General features: G+C 42.6%; 1 protein-coding gene across 3 annotated transcripts in view; it reads right to left on the reverse strand.

The window, feature by feature from the left end:
- Positions 1-242: 242 nt before the first annotated feature.
- Positions 243-20289, reverse strand: part of RIPK2 (receptor interacting serine/threonine kinase 2) — a 62662-nt gene continuing 42615 nt past the window's right edge. For all 3 annotated transcript variants that reach the window (XM_068237610.1, XM_068237613.1, XM_068237611.1), the window contains exons 6-11: positions 15765-15926; positions 11416-11495; positions 8734-8865; positions 6656-6701; positions 4288-4368; positions 243-1625 (exon numbers count right to left, since the gene is read on the reverse strand). In XM_068237610.1, the coding sequence (XP_068093711.1) occupies positions 1336-1625; positions 4288-4368; positions 6656-6701; positions 8734-8865; positions 11416-11495; positions 15765-15926 (791 nt within the window). In that variant the 3' untranslated portion in view covers positions 243-1335. The remainder of the gene's footprint in view (positions 1626-4287; positions 4369-6655; positions 6702-8733; positions 8866-11415; positions 11496-15764; positions 15927-20289) is intronic.

The raw sequence follows: 20289 nt of genomic DNA on the forward strand, positions 1-20289 counted from the left end.
GGCCGAATGCGGATTTTTTTTTGCAACCACGCGGATTTCCGAATTCGTGGATGAGGCACATCCGAGCATCCCTGGGCTGTTCAATCACTGTATTGAAAATCAGAGCAACAGAGGCACACAACGTTTCGGGCGTAGCCCTTCCTCAGGTTCCCACCTGAGGAAGGGCTACGCCCGAAACGTTGTGTGCCTCTGTTGCTCTGATTTTCAATACAGTGATTGAACAGCCTTCTGAGTGCGGTCTCTGTGTTTGTTTCTCTGCCATTGCTCAACACAGGAGTGGTGTACTTGTGAGAGACCAGCACCGGCATTCAGTTCCAGGAGCCCTGGACTGCTACACAGGTGTGGAGGTGTGAATTTTTTACTACAAAGAAAACTGCATGTCTCAATGTTCATCAGTTCCAGATATTGAAGTAAACATAAATGAAATGGACAGTAAAGAGATGTGAGGAGGAGTAGGCTCAGGTTATCAACTGGGAGAGGGTAACTATCCCTGTCAGATGTTTCCCGCTGTTGCTATGTAGTTGGGGTGGAGGAATGGACGGGCTGCAATCTACCTGTCACATTGCTGTGATCACTGGGTTGCTGACCCTGATCTACCTTATATACCCCAAAAACATTCTTAATAGTACTAATAATCTCATTGTTGTCTATATGACACAGATTAAATACACTCAGATTAAATACAAAAAACCTGACCTTAGCAGACTGACGGGTGAGCTAGTTATTGTGTGGACTTCAAAAGTTTACTTCCTGGTCTCCTCTCCTCTCACAACTCAAGCAATGCAATATGGTAGCTTCTCTTCACCACAGTCGAGAATATGCAGTGGGTGGCATTGAGCAATTGACAATCATTAACATCAAAGGAACAAAGAGTTATGATGTCATTGTGCCCAGACCAGCATTGCCAAATTCATACATATCAGTGGGGTTATTTTTTTTTTTTATAAATGGAAGCAACTGTTCCTCACCTTTACCACTGATAAAAACACATAAACATTAGTCCAGCCTACAAAGTAACAGATTACAATGGACAATAAAATAAACCTACCACCACCAACAAAATAGTTCAGAAGCACTGCTAGGAACTGAGCTCAGGTGCCTACAGGGAGATGCCTGCACATGGAGGAACGCCATAGGCAAATACAGACTTTGGTTTTTGTGGCTTATGGAGAGTCTTTACAGGAATTCTCCATAACTTCTCAAACTCTGTCCACACGATAGCTTCAGCTTCAGAACTGCCACAACTGAGAACTTTCCAATTCTTTAGCGAATAATGCTGGATAGGCAACCACCAACACATTTTCACATTTGAAACCGCCCATTTTAACCATCCATTCAGATCTCTGGAAACGGCTGAAGGTCACTCTGTCTGTTATCCTTCAGCTTCTGCACAATAATCTTGGCAAAGAGTTCTCCTTTGCTGTCACACGTGTCGATGAGTTTCCGAACTTTCTCACTCCGGGTGCTTCTGGATTTGATCAACTCGTAGTCCTCTTTAATAATTACTGATCTGGCAATGAGTGAATCAAGGCACTGATTCAGACAAGCCTCTGTCATCTTCATCACAATCTGATCTCGCTTGCTTTGGACCCATGTCAGTGTGCAGGAGGGCCCCGCCTGTGGACCTGAAAGAATAGAGTTTTTCTGAGTGTCACTGTTGAACTGTAGCTGAAATCATTTTTTGTAACAAGACATACAGGCCTATATGCAATTCACTTTGCGAAAAGGTACTATCAATTATTTTTAGAATTTTATTGCTTGCTAGTGGTTTAAAAGGCATTTTATTGACAAGTTGTGAAAATATCACTTTGGAGAAAAGTAAGGAGAAAACGTGAATTCCATATGGGCCATGGGCCTTTATTCAATTCACTTTTCTTCCTAAATTTTCTCCTAGGAGATAATTTTTCATCTTCTGTTTAAAATAACTTTTCAGCACTCTTTAGTTGAAAAAGTACCAAAAAGAAGGTGAAAAGTGCTATCAAAATTATTCTAATTTTTTTCTTGCTTGCTGATGGCTTAAAATGCATTTTATTGATAAGGTGTGAAAATATCACCTAGGAGAAAGCTTAAAAGAAAAAGTTAATTTCATATGGTACACAAGCCCATATTTAACTAACTTTTTCTCCCAGGAGATAATTTTCATATTCTTTTTTAACCTCCTTAGCAGTAACCCCGTGCTGGACACGGGGTATGCTGCCGCGGAGGATTTCTCAGGCCCTGCTGGGCCGATTTGCATAATTTATTTTTTCAAACACGCAGCTAGCACTTTGCTAGCTGCGTGTTTGGTCCGATCGCCGCCGCTCGCCGCCGATGCGCCGCTACCCGCCGCGGTACAGGGCCCCCCGCATACCCCTTGCGCAGCCTGGCCAATCGCCGCAAGGCTGTGCTATGGGGGTGGATCGGGACTCCCTGTGACGTCCCGACGTCGATGACGTCATTCCATTCGTCGCCATGGCGATGGGGGAAGCCCTCAAGGAAATCCCGCTCAGAACGGGATTTTGTTATGGAAAAGCACGCCGGCGACAATCAAACGGTATGGGGGGATGCCAGAGGGAGGGGGGAAGCATGTAGCTAGCGCTAGGCTTGCTACATGCTAAAAAAAATAGGTTAAAAAAAACCTCCAGCGGCCTTGCGGCCGCGAGAATCATACTGCCAGGAAGGTTAATTAACTTTTAAGTATTTTACAATTAAAAAAGTTCCCAAAAGTTGGTAAAAAAAAGTACTATCAACATTATTCTTGCTGGCCACGGGCCCTTATTAAATTCACTTTTTTCTTCTAAGTTTTCTCCTAGGAGATCATTTTTCAAAAGTACCAAAAAGTAAATGAAGAAGTACTATCAAAGTTATTCTAAGTATATTCTTGCTTGCTGCTAGCTTAAAATTGGTCCACACACAATTAACTTTTTCTCCAGAGCCCAAATTACCACTGCCAGTAACTGGAATTCACCTGTACTATGGCCAAACGGGCACCCACATTTTTCAGTGGGTGCTGCCCTAGCCACAAATTACTTGATGGTCTTTGTCAGCCCTTAATCTTCCGAACTGGCCGTGTGCCATAATTACCTGCTTCGACTTGAGAGACAGCCCATCAGCATATCAGAAGTGATTAGTACTAAACTATCAACAAAAACATTTACGAATCATCTAGCATGCGTTTGAGATTTAAAGCGCACAATATTAGATACTTACTTCTGCAGAGGGAGGTCTATGGATCCTAAAGAGGCTTCCCCCATCCTTTTACGTCAGCCCGTTTCAGCGCTGGGACTTCCGAAGTGTGACCTCCCTGCGCAAGGCACACTATCATCGTCCCGCTCAGCCTCTGGTGGATATAGCCAAGCCCAATCAGGTCCATGCTACTAAGGGCGAGCTGACGGCTCGCACCTGTGCAGTAGCGTGGACCTGGTTCGGCCTGGCTTTTCCAAACAAAGCTTAGCAGGATGGTGCTTATGCGCCTGTACAAGCTTCCGATAAGTATCAACAAGCTTTCTTTCGGGAGTCCCACTGCTGGAACGGGCCTGTGGGGGAGGACAGGGAAGTCTCTTTAGGATCCAGAGGCTTCCCCCTCCCGTGGTAAAACCTCTTGGGGGCACTTTTTTTGTTACAGGTCCCCTTTAAGATTTCATACTATGTGGCTTTACAATTATTTTACATTTTATTATGATAGTACATGTGTATTTCGGCTACTCTTTTTATGTATACATGACAGGACAAAATGATATTTATATGCAGCCACTGTAAACAGTCTCTTATGCTGGGAATACACGGTTCGTTTTTGCCTTCGTTTAAACCTTCGTTTCGATTGTGCCTTTTGTCCTTTTCGATCCCGATCGGTCATACGGTTAATATCACCACCCACGGTTTCGTTTTTTTTTTCGATTCTGATGGTTTCGTTTTTCCAATGATCGAAGGCTGCAAAGAAACGAAACGAAAATCCCTTTTTACAGGGACGGACTAGCATAAACGAATATATAATCGATCTGAACAGCCATCAAGCCTACCAATGGCTCGATTAGATGGATAAAGAGAGATAATATCAAACATGTTCGATCACTAGTCGTTCGTTTTTGGGGTCTATTAATCGAAACTATAATGAGATTATGACTATTTTCACATACGTTTTCAACACTCGATTCGTTTACTGAACGAATCGAAGGTTTAAACGAAGGCAAAAACGAACCGTGTATTCCCAGCATTACTCATGTCCTACTGCAGAGATTCCCTGCTGAATAGATAGATTATTTAAAAGTACATGCATTGTATTGCTGTGCGTGTCCGATCTGTACTCACCATATGTCTCAAAAGGCGTGGCAACAAGTAAGCTATCAGAGCAAGGTCTAAATGGTAGCGAGACAACTGGGCTTTCATATCCTGAGAAAAAAAAGGTTTTCATTATATTTTTTAGCCTTGTTAGACTGGATTTTTATTAATTAAAAACTTGACTGTGTTAGTTAGGGTAGTAGGAGGGAATAACTGAAATGAAGAAGTCATAATTATTTATTTTTTATTCTTTTTATTATTTTATTCAGTAATATTAATACTGTGGATAAGCAGTCCTGCAAATAAGACACACACACACACACACACACACACACACACACACTTTTAGCTTAAAAAAATTGACCAAATATCGTGGTTGGTTGATACGCTGACCCTCCAACGCGGCACCCAAGCCACCAATGCAGAGCAAGTGTTGGAGCATGGCGGTGGAAGCAGAGCATATGTTGGTATGTGATGGTGGAAGCATAGCTACCTCTGCTTGCTCCAGCTTGCATCCTCATGTCTCCTCGGCAAGCTAATGAGGACAATTAGCTATGCTTCCACTGGCATGCTTTCAACAGGCGCCCTGCATAGGGGGACTCCACACATATTATATCATCCGCAGATAAGTTGACACTCAATTTACACTCAAACCCAAAGTAAATTCATGAAAAGACATACAGAAGTCCCCTATCCGTAAAGAACCTGAGACAAATGCAGTTTAGGTAGGAATCGGAATCCTAACAATGCAATGGTTTCAGTACAAGCTGCTTGGAGAACAACCCTTGGTTTTTAGGTAGCTGCAGTGCACTTCAATGAAGTTGACCTCGAAATTTTACATTTTGGTTTAGAAAAGGGTTTGGTTTGGAATGGGCTTTGAGGGTTTAGTAGGGCATGCATGTTTAACCACTTAAGGACTACGGGCTTAAACCTAAAAACCAGACCATTTTTGGCAAAATAGGCCACTGCAGCTCTAAGGCCTTGCTGCAGTGCCGTACAACTCAGCACACAAGTGATTCCCCCCCCCCTTTCTGCCCACCAACAGAGCTTTCTGCTGGTGGGCTATGATTGCTCCCAGAATGTTTATTTTTTTATATGAATATTTATTTTATTGTTATTTTTTTCAGTGCGTGCGGCTGTCGTAGGATACAGCAGATCGCTTCTGTCTCCCCCTGGGGGACAGCCGTGTCACACGGCTGTCCCCAGTACATCGCTGCCGTGGATCGCAGCGCTGTACAGACTAATTAGATGGCGAATAACAGTCTCCTAGCAGGAGGCTGATGACGGAGCAGAGCTCTGTCATTCAAGCGGAGATGCTCGTGCATCAGCATGCACGATCGCCTGCAAAACACGCCCACAGGACCTTACACCGATCTGCATTAGGCGGTCCTGGGGATGACGCCACGGCCATGCCCATCGGCGTGACGTGGTCGGCTAGAGGTTAAGAGATGCAATTCTGTGTTGGCGTTTGACAATATCATTAATTAGCATGGTGTATATTGTTATGTTTTATTTTAATAGGGTTTTACTTAAAGGACTATCGCAAAAAATTGTAAAATTTAAAATACATGTAAATACATACAAATAAGAAGCTTGTTTCTTCTAGAATAAAATGAGCTATAAACTAATTATCTTCTAGGTTGCTGTCACAGTAATTATAAGAAATCTGACAGAACAGACAGGTTTTTGAGTAGTCCATATCTTCATGGGGGATTCTCAGTATTTAATTTATTCTTTACAAAAGCACTCGCTGGAAAGGATCTATGCAAAGATGCAGCCCCCCACCTGTTTGCACACTATTCTGGCAGTTAAACTGAGCAACTGCCATTAACGAAGTGCTTTTGAAAATAAAGAAAACCCAGAGAATCCCCCATGAAGAGATGGGCTAGTCTAAAATGGTCTAGTCCAGGCAAGGGTAAACTTGGCCCTCCAGCTGTTAAGGAACTACAAGTCCCACAATGCATTTGCGTTTATGAGTCATGACTGTGGCTGTAAGACTCTTGCAATGCATTGTGGGACTTGTAGTTCCTTAACAGCTGGAGGGACAAGTTTGCCAATGCCTGGTCTAGTCAGTACACACCATGCAATTTCCTGTCCAATCAGATTTCCAATTGCTTTTCTGATCACCTCTGTCAAAAAAATAGTTTGGAAAATTGGTCGGAAACCTGATGGGACCTGTCAGAAATTATAAAATTCAACCCATCAATCTGACGGAAAATTGCATTGTGTGTACTAGGCATTAGTGTTCTAACACAGCTGTGACCAGTTGACTAGAAACTAAATTGGTGTTTGGAATTATTTGTAACTCTACTGGGTCATGCCTTGCAACCTGAAAGGGAAGGTGTTACTTGTAACTTTTCAATTGTTGTAAGTCGGAAATATTAATAATACTGCATACCAGAATGACGAGTTGGAGGTCCAGAAGGATGAATGGATATTTTTTCCTAATGCATGAAAAAAGAAAAGAGAGAATATTCATTGTCACAAAGTGTTCTACATAAGATTCACGTCTTTCTATATCATAACCACAAGGGCACTCAAACGTTTTATGGTGGGGGGGTCTTGGCACCTAGAAAAAGAATAGAGGGTACGGGAATAGAGACAACGGGAATAGCCCAATATGTTAATTCCCAAGGATGTGGTTAAAGATGTGAATGACAGATACTCACAAAGATGGGTTACATAAGGGGCAACCGACCGCTAAATGCAGGCGGCGTTGTATAACCCAACTCCACTCGAGGTATCCAACCTGGACTGGATGTGGTCCTCTCTTGAAGAAAAAACACTCTGTAGTCCCCACAATGGTGTCAACCATGTGGGGCGAGGACAATGCCCCTCCAAACCTCTTAGGTTGGGGGGGGTGGGGGGGGGGGGGTTAACAGCATGGAAGGGGGAAGAGGCGACCAGAGGTGTATAAAACTAAGTTACGAATACAAAAAAAGGTGTGCTCAATACTCCAGCTCATTAACCCTTTGGCAATGTACTTGGCCTGAGGAAGTGGGCTCAGACCCAGGAAACGCATTGCCTGTGCTTGGTAAATATTATTGTCATATGCGACTGCCATTATTGAAGTAAGCCACCTCCCCTTTTTTGATTTTAGTGTTTTTAACTTTAAAGTGGAGCAAACGTGCATTAGATCACTAGATGAACCTTTTAGCTTTTATCTTCTAGAATAAGCAATTGATCTTCAATGCAACACCAGGGCAGAATGGGGCCCCAGAGCAACAAAGAGGAAGTCTAGGACCACAATGAGACTAAAGCAACCCTAAAACAAGTCCAGGTAATAGAAACTGAGCATATGATGAAAACCTACATAGTCACAGTGAAAGCTGCATGCCCAAACCTTCAGTAGTTTCCGAATTAAGCAGATTTGGGCCTTTTTTCCACAAACGCCTCAACTGCTCATTTGTCGAGTGGTTTAGCTGCTCCGCTGCTGGCCACAAGCGCTGTTTGGCTGAACTTACATGCAGCTGAATGGCAGCATTTGGTAACATCGGGCGTCACGAGTTGGCATTACCCGGGATTTGAAAAAAGTCTCAGGGGAAATAAATATGGCAGTCTCCATTCATGGTACCTCTCACTTCATGTTCCCTTTAAGTGTTCCTCAGATTATTCATATTGCTATAATTATTATGCATTTTTATAGTGCTCAGTAGCATAGCAATAGAGGATGCGGATGATCACAGATATGCAAATTGTTCCGAGTTTATGCAAATGTATTCACATTTTTATGCAAATGTATGCAGCTTGAAAATGGACCAATCAATTTGCATAATTTCAGAACAATTTGCATCTCATTGATCATCCCTAATAGAGGATGCAGTGGTTACAACTGTGCCAGGGCCTCTGGACCAGAGGGGCCCACTAAGGGCTCTCCTTCTCTATCTTATTAGCTTTTCATTGCTACTATGCTGGCAATTAACACCTCTATATGTGCATTGAATGGTGGTGATCCTTAACTAGCTGTTTCCCTACTTATTTTCTGACACCGCAGCTGTCTTTGGTAGGTTTTGGAACTCCACATCAATAGAGTGCTTGGGGCCCCATGTAAAACTCATACCGGGGCCCCAAGCTCCTCAGTTACGTCACTGATAGTGCTGATACATTTTTGGCAGCACTTCTCAGTATACGTAGGACAATTTATATGCTCACTAACTGTTCTTCACTGGGGCTCACAATCTAACATTTCTATCATACTATATGGCCATTTATAGGGGCACACAATTAATCTAGCTCTATATTTTTGCGGTGTTAAAGGAAACCCATGCAAACATGGGCAGAACTTTCAAACTTTATACCGATAGTGTCCCGATTGTTGTTTGATGTGACTATGCTCTGCTCTAAAACTGCTCACATACGTATAAATGGAAGGACTGGAAGCTGAGTCTTATGATAGAAGTAAACCAGACACTACTTTCTGCCTAAATATATTGCAATACACCAAAAAATATCATAGACAGTTATAAGTGTACCCACAAGATAAATGTCTGGACTTGAAGGACTTGGATTTATTGATTGTGGCGTGGATTCTGTCATTGGTAATGTAGTTGTGGCACTGTCGCTTGTTACAGATATATTCTGGGAAATACTAAGAATTTGGTTTCTTACCTAAAGAAACAAAACAAAACTCATCTGTAATTGTAGACAGCATAAGGTAAAATAAAAGTAATTGAAAATGTAAAAAAACAACAACAACAATATATAAGAAATATAAGAAAGCTAAGCTAACAGCCTACAAACTTTAAGGTAATCTGTAAACTCAAGCATCAACTCTCTGGCACAGCTAAAGAAAACATATTTTGAGGTAACTCTCCAAGTAAATATAAAGTGAATATAAAGCGAAATAAAAATTCACCCCTGTGAACAGCTGTAGATTTGATGTTTGATCAAACAGACCAACCCAGTTTTTATTGTTTTTAGTTAATGTGCCACTAGGGACTTGATTCACAAAGCCATGATATGTGCTATAACGCGCATAATGGTTTTCGCGCACAAACGCGAATTTGCGCACAAAATCGTGACCATTTTTGCATGAGAATTAGCATTTGCGCGTGAAAAATGTTATGTGCACTATACCGTTAGCGCGACTGTGATAAGTGTTATCACGGCTTTGTGAATCCTGCCCCTAAGTACAGAAGGACCCTGAGGCGGTCGGTGCTGCAGAGTCTCTTCACTGTACAACTAAATGACTGAATCAAGAAAAGAGGGCACAGGAGCCGTTACCGAAAAAAGGGCACCACCACCATAGGCGACTATTATAAAAGTTTGCGGCAAAGAGGGAAATGTGGGCAAACACTATTGGGGGCCTCCTGGGCGCCACTGGGCATTGAAATTTACATTCTTTGCCTGAAATCATGGCTCATGTGTGTGAGTGTAAGCGTTAGACACGGGGGGTAGGGGTTTAGGGTTAGGTTCAACTGGGGGGGAGGAAGGTAGAGTTAGGCCTCGTTCACATCTGCTGCGCTGAAAAACGTGTGAAAGCACGTGGTAAAAAACGCATGCGCTTGTGCTACTGCGCGTTTCTGTGCGTTGTGCTGCGCTTCTTTAAAGCACGTTTTGCTTGTTGTACCAGCAGCAGTTGTCAATAAAACTTTGTTTTTGTATGTAAATGTATTTTTTTCTCCAATTAGGGGTAAAAAATGCATGTGCTTCTATGCGCTTGTACGCGCTTCTATGCGCTAAAAAAGCGCACCCATTCACTTGCATTGATGTGCGCTTTCCAGCTCAACGCACAGAAATGCATGCAACCCTACGTTTCTGTAACGCTGCTCAGCGCAGCGCATAGATGTGAACTAGCTACATTTAGTTACATGGGAAAGTAAATACCTTGCTGATCGCACAGGGCAGTGCGCTGTAAAAAGCTCACAGAAACGGCCCCGATGTGAACGAGGCCTTAGGTAACACCAAAGGGGGGGGGGTTCATCCTCTGCACCCTTTTTTCAAGGAGCCTTTTTTTCATGTATACCTAAATGATCGCAGTTTGTATTATAATATACAAATACAAATAAAAATAGAAACAGTATATTTATTACAGTTCATGCTCCACCTCTTACTACATCACCTATAAGGGAACCATATGCAAAAACAAATATGATATCAAGGTAGTCAGCCACAGTTTAAATATTGAGCAATAATTAAACATGAAAGACTGGGATTCAAATTAAAAATGCAGTCATATTACAGCTTGGTTGACATATATGGCAGGCTTACATGCGTTTCATGGTTCAAAGGACCACCTTGTGACAGACAGTCTGTGCAGTAAGAAGGTTGGCGTGATCAATTTAAAAATAATTATAAATCATCCCAGTAAGATTAAATACGTAAAACACAACAACAACAAAAACATGTGTAAGTATAGCTGGTGGCCCATATAAAATGGAGTAGATGTTGCATTGCTGTGCTGCATTGCTACCAGCCTGGGACCCAGACCTACACCTAGTGAGACGCAATATGAGTGGTTTCTCATGATCATGTGACCATCCCTACCCATGTCTACCACTGAGTGGCCAAGTGTGCTACATTAGCAGCATTGGAGATACAACCGCATGTACTTTATATAGTATTGAGTATTAACACCACTAGACCAGTAGATGTCACTGCTGTAAATACTAAGGTTAGCACTTAGCAGCTATGTGTGTCTATATGAAAAACTTGTTTTCCTTATCTCTTCCTCTCTCTGTATGCTTTCATCTTAATCCAGCCAAGTAAACCAAGTTCTGCCTCATCACACGCTGCTAGTGTCTTTTCTAATACATAACCAACAAGCAGCCTTCTTCTCTTTCCTCTATTTGAATATAGTTATATTTAGTTTTGTTTTTTGTTCTCTCTTACCCTGCAGATGCCAACTTCTGAAGCAATATGTTTATCTCTTAATTGTGATACTCTGTTAGCATTTCAAGTTCTTTGTTTTTCTGCATATAATTGTATGTACCACAAAAAAATTTGAATACAAATTATAGTAAAAAAATAAATAAAAAATAACCAACAAGCAGCTCGTAGTGTACAGTATATATTGTGGTGGAAATGAAAACAGGAAAATCAAAAATGTCTTTGTTTTCTTTATGGCATCAGGACCGTAGTCTACAGACCTGCCACTCCACATTTCTTTCGCATGCAGATTTATGCACTACGCACGGAGACCAGGAAAATGCCACTTACTCTTTTTATTTTCAGTATTCCTTCCAGTATCGAAATGTCATCATAACGTCTAATCACTGGTTCAAGATCCAGCAAGCATTCTGGTGAAAAGAATAGAGAGCCAAGAGTTAACGCTTTTGATTGCAGAAAAACAATAGTATTTGTATCGTTTCTACATATTTATACTATTTATTATTAAAGGTTGATTTAAAGAAAAACAAACAACTTTTTAAAAACATTTTTTTGAGGTCATTTCAAAAAGTGTGAGGTGAACTTGAAATGACATTAAGCGTTCTTTAGGTTTTACATCAGCTCCGAATTGGTTTCTATTAAAATGCAATACTTTCAATTGGATTCTATCCTATAGCCAGGGCCAGATTTCTGGAAAGGCCCAAAGGCCTTTTCGGGCAACAGCCGGAGAGGGCACCTGGACGTGAAATGGGATTGCTACATGTGAGTGAAAAAGCTGCAAATGGGGCACAACGCATGAAAAGGAGAGGCTAGTGCTCAAGGGAGCTGAACATAAAAGAGAGGGGCTGCATACGTGGATGTTACACATGGAAGAGGGGGCTGCACATAAAGTAGGAGGGGCACTGCTGCGCATGGAAGGGGAGCCTCAACATACCTGGCCTAGGCGCAGTAAAATAATAAATCTGGCCTTGCCTATAGTCACCAAATATACGGCTGAAGATAAAATAATAGCCCGTTGAAAGTCTTCTATAGAACTCAAAGTCCATGTTCAAGACAATTTTTAATAACTTCCTCCCATTCCTAACACAAAGGAGAACTCCAAACACTCTCCATTCTTGTCTACACTAATATTTAACACCAGGGCCCATATTTAATTAACTTATCTCCCTGTTTTTTTCTCAGAAGATACCTTTTCATCTTCTGCACAAAGTACTTTTCAGCACTTTGTTATTGAACAGGTACCCAAAAAGTAGGGGGGGGGGGGGGATTATGTTGGCTATTATCTTGCTTGCTGTTGAACTAAAATGTACTTAGGGCCTATTTCCACTACATGCAGATTGCGGATGCAGAATACTGACTCCAATGAATGCCTATGGGAAATCTGCATCAGAAAAATCGCATTTAGTGGAAATAGACCCATAGCCGTTCATTGGAGTCAGTTTTTCTGCATTCAAAATCCGTGTGTAGTGGAAACAGGCCATACAGTGAGCAAATATCTCCTGGGAGAAAACTCAAGAGAAAAGTTAATTGAATAGAGGCCCAGGAAATGCCTACATGGTGTCATAATGGAACAGTTCTTGTGTATTTAATGAGCATATGGAGGGAGCTGGTGTATTTGTTTAATGGGGATGAAAACTCTAAGGAGATGGCAAGGCAAAAAAAAAATTATGCATCTTTTTTAAAATGCCTCAAATTAACATACGTTTTTAATTGGCTCTTTAATCAAAGAAAGCCAACAGATGGGTCTCCCAAGCCAAAGAAATTGAATGTTTTAGCCTTCTATGACTATTGACTATGCAATAGTCTGCAATAGTAATTCAACTAAGTACAGGAAATGTAGAGAACTTAGGCTATTAAGCCGAATTGTACCAGATCTGCTTGTGAGCATTTTACTATTACTGCACTTTGTTACTGGAAAACTCACAAGGCTTTGCAAGTGAAGCATCTTACATTAATATTTATTACCCCAAATAATTATCAAATAGAATAAAACATCATATTGTAAAGTAAAAAGAATAAACACACGAAACCCCCCCACAAACAAAAAACACTGGACCCTGTTTATCTTTCCATTCAGTCTTTCTCTGCTGTGAGACTAATACCTGGTACCTGGTCAGATTGGCAGGAATCGAAAATGTCTAACATGCCCGATCAGATTTCCGATCACTTCTGTACTAAATTGACTGGAAAATCCATTGGAAACCTGATCAGACTTATCGGAAATTATTGATTCAACCCGCCATTGTGATGGGAAATCGCACGGTGTGTACCAGGCATTAACCACTTTTTCCACCACTACAGTATATCTACGTCCTCTGTGACTCCATCTAAGCCACGAGGATGTAGATATATGTCTTGTAGATGAAGCACAGCTGTACATGATTGGGCTTGCTCCTTTGCAAACTTCCAGCACTATCTCCTGCAGCACTAATTGGTGAAAGGAACTAAGATTGATTTTTACCAGTAAAAATACTTTTATTTTCTCAGTTCATAGTGAAAAATGCACACAGCAGCATTATTTCAGAATCAAATATCTTCACCATAAATTGTGACAGGAACATAATTTAAGTTTTTGTGATAAACAGTAGAAACAGCCAAACAATATTTGTGTTTTTTTTTTATCTACAATAGCGCTTTTTATTTTCAAACTGTAATTGGTAAAACTGAGAAATACCGGTAATGTGGTTTTTTTCAATTTTTTCATCTTTTTTCCCATTAAAATGCATGGAAAACAAAATTGTTTGAGGGAAAAAATGCCATACAATGAAAGCCTAGTTAGTCTTGAAAAAAACAATATATATTTCATTTAGGTGTCATAAGTAGGGATAAAGTTATTGCTGATTAAATAAGGGCATGGCTAAAATGTCAAAACTGCTCTGGTCCATAAATGGGAAACAAGGTCTGGATGCGAAGTGCTTAAAGGGGTTCTTTGGTGGTGTTAAAAAAATAAAAATCGACACTTACCTGGGGCTTCTATCGGCCCCCTGCAGCTGTAATGTCCCGTGCCGTCCTCCTATGATCCACAGTTCCGCGCCGCCGGTCCAGGTCTACTATTCGTCTAATTAGACAAATAGTGCTCGAGCCCGCGTGGCATTGGGAGCTTACTGCGTAGGCGCAGTACAAAGTTTTCTTGTACTGCGCCTGCGCAGTGAGCTCCCGATGACGCGGGCAGGAGCAAACACACGTGTGGCCACGGGTGCGCAGCCGCATTCTAATTAGACATGTGATTAGACCAGGACAAGTGGCGGGGAACAGAGGATCCCAGGAGGACGACGTGGGACATGACAGCTACAGGGGGCCGATAGAAGCCCCAGGTAAGTGTCGGTTCTTGTTTTTTAAACACCTCTAAAGAACCCCCTTTTTTTTCTTCAATAAATTTTTTATTGATGATAACAAAATATGATGTGAACATTCAATAAGTAATGTTGAAAAGTACTTAACATAACTAAAATTTGCTCATAAACAAAGAGCAGTAACATAGATACTTTACTTAGCTTATTATGCTATTTTGAGGTACATAATTAGTACACAGTTTGATGATTATGTCTTGTTATGACCATATCAATTCCATTGCCAGCAGGTATGCTGGATTTATATTTGTTTTGAGAAGATGGTGGGCTATTTCACCCTCCGAAGATGCAGTAGTAATTTGAGCATTGGGATGGTAGTGGTGTTAGCTAGCTCAGATGGTCTGGGGGGGAGTAGGTTAGGGGGGAGGGGATGAGGGCGAGGGAAGAAAATGTAGTACATACTTTTTTCCATTCATGGACAGAATATCTTCTGCTCACTTTTCATGACCACTCCGGGTGGAGCAGAAGTCATTCTATTCGCTATACGGCTTGTTGTTTTAGGAGGGTTAGGCATAGGGGATTGGGGGGAGGGAGGGGAATGTGGGGGGGAAATAGGGAGTGGTATGGCTAGCAAACCAGGGGGTTTGGAAGTGAGGATCATCTGTGTACTAATTTGTAATAGTGTGAAATGTATATCATATTCACTGGTAATGTTACAGCTAGTATATAGTACATAGCATTACAAAAATGTTGAACTAATGAAGAACACGTAGAAACAAAACAGTAACAGTCAATGGCAAGTACCACCTACGAGATTATATAAACTAGGGAGAGGGGCAGCTGAAAAGTACCAATTACTCAGTGGTGACTAGTTGCGTGGTGCACAGGGGAGTCTTTAATAGGTCCTCTTTCTGTTAATGATACCAATGGGATGGCAGCTCAAAGTTACATTTATGGTGAGTGGCCTACTTGTAGACTTTGTTCCAGCCTCAAGTTATTCTGTACGAGGGCTTTTAGCTGTTCTAAAGAACCCCTTTAAGCCCCATACACATGCTCAATCATTTTCACCTGAAAGGGATCGGACCTGATCCCTCAGGCGACATTACAGGGCCAAAGCTTTCAAGCGAGTGACATGTTCTGTTCTATGTGGGTGAGGGTGGCGTGGGAGTGATGTCATGCGGTGGGTAAGACAAGTAGGGATAACAATGCTCTTGGCGTCACTTGGCCAAGGTGATCCACCAGGGCAGATGGCTGGCCAAGCAATTGAGAGGGGTCGGGGGCTGCTATACACATGCTGGATTCTCGGCAGAGATGGTCATTATCAGTCACCGAGTTTCATCTGGCGTGTGCAGGTTGCTTTAGCCCTGCTAGACTATATGTTCTACTTACTCAGGAAGGCTGGTCTTTCATTGGGGTCACAGGCCCAACCACTCTGCATTATTGACACAAATACATCTCGGTGGGGAATGTCAGCAGGCAGACTCCTCTCACTTGTGTCTGGCCGATCACCAATCGACACACTGTACATGATCTGCATTTGGTCTACAGCACCTGTTGAAAAAAATTAAATAAATAAATCATAGAAAGCATGTTGTTAAAGTCAGTCCAATAAGGAAAGGACAACAATATAAGAGAATCCTACAGAACTGATTTAGCCCCCATGCACAGATGTAAGGGTTGATTCACTATAACAAATAGCGTGCCTTATCAGAGTTAACATGCCTTATCAGGGTTAACGTGCCTTATCAGAGTTAACATACCTTATCAAAGTTAGGGTGCCTTATCAGAGTTAGCATGTCTTATCAGAGTAGCAATTGGCAATGACTAGAGCTCCACTCGTCCTGCCCTGAGCCCCTGCGGGTCCAATCACTTTAAAGGACATTATCCCCGCACTTTGATTGGCCAAATAGGCTGCCTGTCAAGTTTCCTGTCAAGTGACAGGCAGCCTATTGGGCCAATGAAAGTGCAGGGATAATGTCCTTTAAAGTGATTGGACCCGCAGGGGCTCAGGGCAGGACGAGTGGAGCTCTCATCATTGCTAATTAGCAGGCATAAGTTCATAGCACTCGCTATGCTACTCTAATAAGGCATGTTAACTGTGATAAGGCATGTTAACTCTGATAAGGCATGCTATTTGTTATAGTGAATCAACCGTGTAGACTCATGGTACTCTCCCCCGCCGCTTCCCCACAACAGCTTATCACAGTGGTTATTAATGCGATGGAAGATTTTCTGCCGCTGTAGAGGCAGCAGCGTTTTGCCGTGCAGTGACTGCTGTACCAGGTGGTGCACGACTCTATGGGAGTCAATGGCACAACGAAAAATCTTTAAATATTTTGGCGGTAGCTGTGTTAATCCTGATTGAAAATAAAACAAAGCTTTTACATTTTTTGGGACAACTGATCATATTTATCGAATTGGTGTAAAACTGGATCTTTTAATTGTATGGTGTGTGGCCACCCTAAGGTGCCCATTAACGGTACATTTTTTCACTAGATGTGATCTTTCAATGCGATTTTTATGATCAAAAATAGTCTGAAGTTAATTATCGATTGTTCACATTTACTGAATGATTCTTTTCAAGGTGTGCATGCGCAGTTCATCCCTGACTGTTGGAATTACCGCAAGCAAGCACGAAGATATCCTGCGCTCCAAGTAACTGCTGTACACTCAAAGGATGGCTCTCCTTTCACATTCAGCACCCCGCAGCGCTCCGACAAGGGTGATTTGGCAAAAGTACTAAAAGAAGATAAAGCGCGCCATAGTGCATTAAATGTGGAGGAGTTTTTATTAACAATTAAAAGTTATACTCACAAACATGAGTGATAAAAATCGCATCTCAGCGAACTGCCAGCCGCTTGCCTCTGCAGTGGGGGATGACGCGCTGTGGCCAGCAGCGCGGTTTCCGATGGCTGGGAATCCTCTCACTGGTGGGTGGGCGTCGCTGGAGTGTCAATCGGCGTGTGACGTCATAACGCGTTTCGGCGCACAGCGCCTTCGTCAGATGACGTCTCACGCCTGCGGAAGGGAACTTATATCGTCGCTCTAAAGGTCGCCTTGGCGACCAGGAAGCTAAAATAAACTTTATTGTCCAGCGGACAACGGGGGGAGTGGTAAGGGCGCAATAGCGCTGTAGGCTTATGGCAGGCTTATGACTGACATAAGGGCGCAATAGCGCTGTAGGCTTATGACAGCGCGTCATTCTCCCCAGTATAAAAACATAGCGTTGGAGGAACAAATATTACCTCAAATGGTCTGGCACACACAATTACAGTTCAATAATTTACTTAAGCAGATCGACATTTTGCATAAGCATACTTAAGCCGAACTAAATAATACGGATATAACACATATAGCAAATTTTATAGCACAATAGTGTTAAAAATAAGAGCAATTTCCGGTAACCAAATTAGCCTATTGGAAAGCTGCGGGAATATAATGTTATTGGATTCCGGATGGCTAAATTCCAAACATCATGTCTGATATATAAACCCCAATATAGCAGGATCAAAGGAACTCATATTGATACCTGCTAGATTCTTGACATGTTAGGTCATAAATGCCAAATCGTTCAATAAAATCATTTTATAAGCCATTCTATAAAACCCCATTATCTAGTTGGTATCTGAAAACAACCAACAAGAAAATTCCTTAATAGCCTCTATTTTGGGGGAAGGATTTTTTGTATGTATAAGGACCGAGGAAATTCTAAACCAATCTGGCTTGTAGGGCCAGGGGGTGAGAGGGAAGGGGGGAGTGGAAGCCGGGGGGGGGGGGGGGGAAGGGGGATATTTGGGGCTTGCCGGGGTCCTACCAATAGGACCACGGTGGGGACGGGGAAAGGGAACATCAGACATGATGTTTGGAATTTAGCCATCCGGAATCCAATAACATTATATTCCCGCAGCTTTCCAATAGGCTAATTTGGTTACCGGAAATTGCTCTTATTTTTAACACTATTGTGCTATAAAATTTGCTATATGTGTTATATCCGTATTATTTAGTTCGGCTTAAGTATGCTTATGCAAAATGTCGATCTGCTTATGTAAATTATTGAACTGTAATTGTGTGTGCCAGACCATTTGAGGTAATATTTGTTCCTCCAACGCTATGTTTTTATACTGGGGAGAATGACGCGCTGTCATAAGCCTACAGCGCTATTGCGCCCTTATGTCAGTCATAAGCCTGCCATAAACCTACAGCGCTATTGCGCCCTTACCACTCCCCCCGTTGTCCGCTGGACAATAAAGTTTATTTTAGCGTCCTGGTCGCCAAGGCGACCTTTAGAGCGACGATATAAGTTCCCCTCCACAGGCGTGAGACGTCATCTGACGAAGGCGCTGTGCGCCGAAACGCGTAATGACGTCACACGCCGATTGACACTCCAGCGACGCCCATCCACCAGTGAGAGGATTCCCAGCCATCGGAAACCGCGCTGCTGGCCACAGCGCGTCATCCCCCACTGCAGAGGCAAGCGGCTGGCAGTTCGCTGAGATGCGATTTTTATCACTCAAGTTTGTGAGTATAACTTTTAATTGTTAATAAAAACTCCTCCACATTTAATGCACTATGGCGCGCTTCATCTTCTTTTAGTACTTTTGTTGGAATTACCGGGCTACCTAGCGGAGGATCCAAGTGGCCTGGGAAGACGACGAGGGACCAATCAGCCTGAAGGGGGATGGAGAAAGCCCTAGGCAAGTATATTTTTTTTTTCAGCATCTCAGGTTTCCTTTAAAGAATCAAACATGCCTTTTATAAGAGTTTACAGACCACAACAAAAGAACACAGCTGGAAAGTCTAAATATCACTCAACATATCTGTACCCATTTTTGCTTACTAGGCCTTAACCATAAGCTGTACCAGCCCTGTTAACTACCCCTGACCAAAATTGCTACACTGACCCTAAAGCCATGCTCAGTCCACTGTGTGGCCCAGCTCACTACATCGTCAGATTCCATCACTGTTTTCACGGCATACAGTGGCTTGCAAAAGTATTCGGCCCTCTTGAAGTTTTCCACATTTTGTCATATTACTGCCACAAACATGAATCAATTTTATTGGAATTCCATGTGAAAGACCAATACAGAGTGGTGTACACGTGAGAAGTGGAACGAAAATCATACATGATTCCAAACATTTTTTACAAATAAATAACTGCAAAGTGGGGTGTGCGTAATTATTCAGCCCTGTTTGGTCTGAGTGCAGTCAGTTGCCCATAGACATTGCCTGATGAGTTCTAATGACTAAATAGAGTGCACCTGTGTGTAATCTAATGTCAGTACAAATACAGCTGCTCTGTGACAGCCTCAGAGGTTGTCTAAGAGAATCTTGGGAGCAACAACACCATGAAGTCCAAAGAACACACCAGACTGGTCAGGGATAAAATTATTGAGAAATTTAAAGCAGGCTTAGGCTAAAAAAAGATTTCCAAAGCCTAGAACTAGTGTTGGGCGAACACCTGGATGTTCGGGTTCGGGAACGTTCGCCGAACATGGCCGCGATGTTCGGCATGTTCGGGCCGAACCCCGAACTCCCCGAACATCCCGCTTTTGGGGGCCCTATGGGGTTGCAGGCATAATGGGGGAGCATGCCCCGATCGCGGGGGGGGGGGGTCGGAAATTCCCCCCACCCCCTCTGCTAGCGCTCCCCCCTCTGCCCGCTTCCCCATACAAAAGTTTAAGGAAAGTAAAATAATACCGGTGGTAGTGGCTGGCAGTGGCACTGTGAAGTGAGTCAGGAGGAGGAGTCCGGAGAGTGACGCGTTGAGGGAGGCCGGGCAGCGGGCGGTTCAGCGGTAGTACCCTTGTGGTACTTCCGCCCTTTCTCTGACCTCACGTCCTCTGCGTGATGACGCATACGAGAGTACGCGTGACGCGTACCCTCGTATGCAGAGGACGTGAGGTCAGAGAAAGGG

This window comes from Hyperolius riggenbachi, chromosome 5 (genome assembly GCF_040937935.1).
Source record: "Hyperolius riggenbachi isolate aHypRig1 chromosome 5, aHypRig1.pri, whole genome shotgun sequence".
Taxonomy (NCBI): domain Eukaryota; kingdom Metazoa; phylum Chordata; class Amphibia; order Anura; family Hyperoliidae; genus Hyperolius; species Hyperolius riggenbachi.